The sequence below is a fragment of the Pteropus vampyrus genome, unplaced genomic scaffold (genome assembly GCF_000151845.1).
Source record: "Pteropus vampyrus isolate Shadow unplaced genomic scaffold, Pvam_2.0 Scaffold179, whole genome shotgun sequence".
Classification (NCBI taxonomy): domain Eukaryota; kingdom Metazoa; phylum Chordata; class Mammalia; order Chiroptera; family Pteropodidae; genus Pteropus; species Pteropus vampyrus.
This window is the reverse complement of record NW_011888960.1, coordinates 1,375,895-1,379,894: the sequence shown is the minus strand read 5'-3', so window position 1 is coordinate 1,379,894 and position 4,000 is coordinate 1,375,895. Positions and strand designations below refer to the sequence as shown.

The following is a 4,000-nucleotide window of genomic DNA, read 5'->3' as shown; positions in this document are numbered from 1 at the left end:
GGGGGCGCGGGGACGGGCGGGTGCGGTGCAGGTCTTTTTGGTGAGAGCTGTCTGTCTGCAGCATGAAGTGATGGATCAGGGAGACACAAGGAAACCGGTGTCGCTTGAGATCCTGTACTCTCCAACCCACCCACCCACCAGGCCGGGGGACATAGCCGTGACCCAGAGAGCTGAAGCTGTTGGTTCTGTAGAATTTACACTTGATGGGCCAACACCCGATGCACGAGATGACTGGAGGAAGTAATGGTGACATGCCAGCTAGTGCCTGGGCCGGACGGGGCCCTCGGGCTGAGCGGGGCGGCCACAGGCAGGCGGGGGACATACAGGGCACTGCAAGGCTGAGGCCTGACCCCTCGGCTTGTTCAGGGAGCCGGGAGGACGGGGCTGGAGGTCTTCAGGAGAGAGCGGGGGCACGGTCCCCAGGGTCTGCAGCACCCAGGTCACGTAGGCCTGTGGGTCAAGGTGCAGGGGCATGGGACCCGTCCAGGATGGTGGCCAGGAGGGAACGAGTGCTCGGGTTTAACCCACGCTTTGGAGGCAAGTCTGTGACACTGGGACAGACTGGCGTGGGTGCGAGGCGAAGCAGGGTGCGAGGCGAAGCTGTGCGCCAGGAACCGTCTCTGCACGTTCACCACCCTCCTCAGGGGACCCTGTGTCCCCCATCTCGAAACGAGGAGACTGTTTCTCGGCAGGCCTGTCACTCGCCCGGTCACCCAGTTGGAGGGGTTCAGCTGAGCTTCTAACCAGGCCTGTCTGTGGGATTCTGCCAGCTTCCCGCTGTGGGGCTTCGGGGGGCTGAGCAGTCAGGGTGACCTTGGAGCCGTGGCGCTCCCTCGGGGCCAGGCCTTTGCGGGGTGAATCCATTTCTGGTCTGGAGAACGCTGCTAGAACGTCAAACACGTTCACATTTTTGAACGTGGGTTGGGAAGTGCTGGGTCGTGGGGAAGGACTGGTTGTTGTTTGAATGGTCACCTAGGAGGGGACCTGTACTCTTCAGGCCTCAGGCCTCAAGGGCTGGCTGGCCAGCATCTCCCCTTTGGACAGGTCAGCTCCTGGGCTGGAAACTGATTCCTGCCCCATCTAGAAGTGATGCCCTCTGGCCGGCCCCTCTCCCTGCCAGCAGAGGGACCGTGCGCTGCTCAGGTCTGGAACATGAGGCTCGCACTCACAAGGAGTAGCCTTTTCCTGTCCCCGGCCACAGTCCTGAGGCCTGGACATCCTGTCACCTGGCCAGGCCACCAGGCCGCAAGTCAGCTTTCTCATTTCTTTGTTAACTCTCTCGAAATCGCCTCCTGCCTTCTCGCTTCCCAGGGGGCAGAGGCTCTCATGGAAGCTTCTTGTTGTGGCTGTGCCATTGCCTATGGCTTGGCTGTGCTTCCTCATTACCATTCGAGAAGTGACCGCTTGGGGAGTGTCTGCCGTGCAGCCACTACAGGCGTCCTCTCATTTGACCCTCAGAGAACCTGAGGTAGAGATTATCGGCCGCATTTTACAGATGCAGGACAGTGGCCTGCAAAGACTAAGTGACACCCAGGGGCACCCGCCGCTGGAGAGTTGGCAGAGCTGAGATTCAGACAGGTCCCTTTGACTCCGGAGTGCGCTGGCCTCCCCTCGCCTGACCAGCTCTTCCTTCTCAGACCTGTGAGGACGGCCTCACAATGGGGTCGCCGGGGTGCAGGCCGCTGACACCGGACTAGAATGTCATTAGGCTGCCAGGGAGCCTCCGATGCAGTCAGGAGGCCCGCGTTCTTTCCACATCATTTAAATTCCTTTTTTTTTTCCTGATTATATGAAATGATACATATAAATTTTTAATGGACTTGCTCAGCAAGAGCCGCAGCTAACACTTTGGGGTTTATCTGGCCAGCATTTTCTGTGAGTACACACATGTACACATTGACAGTATATAGGTTACAAAACTAATGTATACTCTGTGATTTAGGTGTGTGTTGTGTATACATTTTGATTAGGTAATTTCATATCAAAAAGAAATAGGGTAAACACTGAAAAATCTCCCTCCTTCGCTTTTCTTCCAGGCAGCTAGTCCCCTCTGTGTTACCATTTTATGGTGTAACCCTTCCAGAAACACGGCATTTAAATAGGAAAGTAACACACACGCACACACACGTGCACACACACGTGCACACGTTTTTTTCCACCCAGATGGTAGCATCATAGACTCATTCATCAACATCTTGCTTTTTTCACGTAGAGACCATGCCATATCTGTTCATAAAGAATTGTTGCATTTAATAGATGTTTTTCCGTTAATTAAATGTCTTCTAAAATTTGATTTCTTAAGGGTTGTATAAAATTTCATCAGATGGATATATAGGCCTAATTAAAATAAGACCTATGTTGATGAGACTTTCGAGTTGGTTCTAGTTTTGTACATTATAAACGGCGTTGTCACTGATATCTTTGTTTACTTGTGTTGTGCGTCTGTGGTGCTTCTTTAGAATCAGCATCTGGAAGTGGAGCTGCTATCTCGAAGGGCATAAACTCAAAGCCAAATTGTTCTCCAGAAACGTGCCAGTTTATACCTCAGCAGGTTCTGAATGTATCAATTTTCCCTACACTATCACCTATTTAATCAAAATTGTATTTCTTTTTAATTTGCATTTCATACCTGTATAGGTTATTTAAAATTTTTTTGTCTTGTTTCACATTTGTTTACATTCTGTGTCACTTTTAAAAACTGTGACTATTCCTTTTTTATTGATTTGTAAGTATTCTTTATATATTGAGATTATTAATGTTTTCCTGTCCATAAATGTCAAACGAAGCCTGAGCCCTAATCGTGCCTCTGCCCCAGACTGGTGTGATGCCGCTCCACGCTCCAGCCTTCATTGTCCCTGGCTGTGAGTTATGTGCTCTCTGAGGCCACTTTCTGAATGAAATGTCCACATTTTTTAACCGTTCAGGCGCCAGGAACTCCGAGAGCTTCGGCTGCTCCAGAAGGAAGAACATCGGAACCAGACCCAGCTGAGCAGCAAGCATGAGCTGCAGCTGGAGCAGATGCATAAACGTTTTGAACAAGAAATCAGTGTGAGTGTCAGAAAAGACAGGTCCCTCGAGAGCTTCCACGTTTTCTTTAAGCAGAAGCTGCAGAGTGGGGACAACGGGCAGGGGAGGGTGATTCACAGCTGCCCGAGTCCCTGGGTTTCTCCATGTCGTTAGACATGGACCTGTCAACAGAATCATGTGATGGTCACAGTGCTGTGAGTCACACAGGAGCATCTCTAGAGGGAGATGAACCAGTGTCGAGCACCCTGCAAGAACCCTGCCAGGGAGCTGGTCTGGGCTCCTACACATGAGAAAAGGGACTGAGAGGTTAAGTGACTTGTTCCAGGTCACACAGCAAAGGGGTGACAGAGCTGGGATTAAAGCCCAGGTTTGAGGACCAGCCCTGTTCTCTCATCCTGCTTCCCATCCCCTCTCAGGTAAAAAGCGACTGCTGAGTTTCTCTCTCTGTGCCTTGCAGACCAAGAAGAAGTTCTTTGACACAGAGCTGGAGAACCTGGAGCGGCAGCAGAAGCAGCAGGTGGAGAAGATGGAGCAGGACCACGCTGTGCGCCGGCGGGAGGAGGCCAAGCGCATCCGCCTGGAGCAGGAGCGGGACTACGGCAGGTTCCAGGAGCAGCTCCGACTGATGAAGAAGGAGGTGCGTGCTGGGCGGGGCAGGGGGTCTGGGAGGACTGGGACCCTCTTGGTTGCAAGTGATCGAGACTCCAGCTCAGCCTCGCCTTGGCAACAGAATCTGGGGATGCCGTTGACCTGGGCAGCTCACGTCCAGGTGTCTGATCTGCCTGCCGCCCCTGCACGTGAGGAGCCACTCCTCTGTCTGGGCTCTGCTCTCCTGTGCCTGCTCCCAGGCAGGCCCTCCCCTGTGGTCTGGGCAGCTTCCGGCACTTTCTCCAGCTGAGCAGCGCCAGCTGAAAGGCAGTGGGGGAGCAGGGTGGTGGTCAGGGGATTTGAGATGCTGTCACCAGCAGGGGGC

General features: G+C 53.2%; 1 protein-coding gene across 1 annotated transcript in view; it reads left to right on the top strand.

Annotated features, from left to right (window-relative positions):
- The window catches only part of STK10 (serine/threonine kinase 10), a 94,385-nt gene that overhangs the window by 71,169 nt on the left and 19,216 nt on the right, over positions 1–4,000 (top strand). The window contains exons 11-12 of the mRNA XM_023537144.1: positions 2,916–3,048; positions 3,485–3,664. Coding sequence (XP_023392912.1) covers positions 2,916–3,048; positions 3,485–3,664 — 313 coding nt within the window. The remainder of the gene's footprint in view (positions 1–2,915; positions 3,049–3,484; positions 3,665–4,000) is intronic.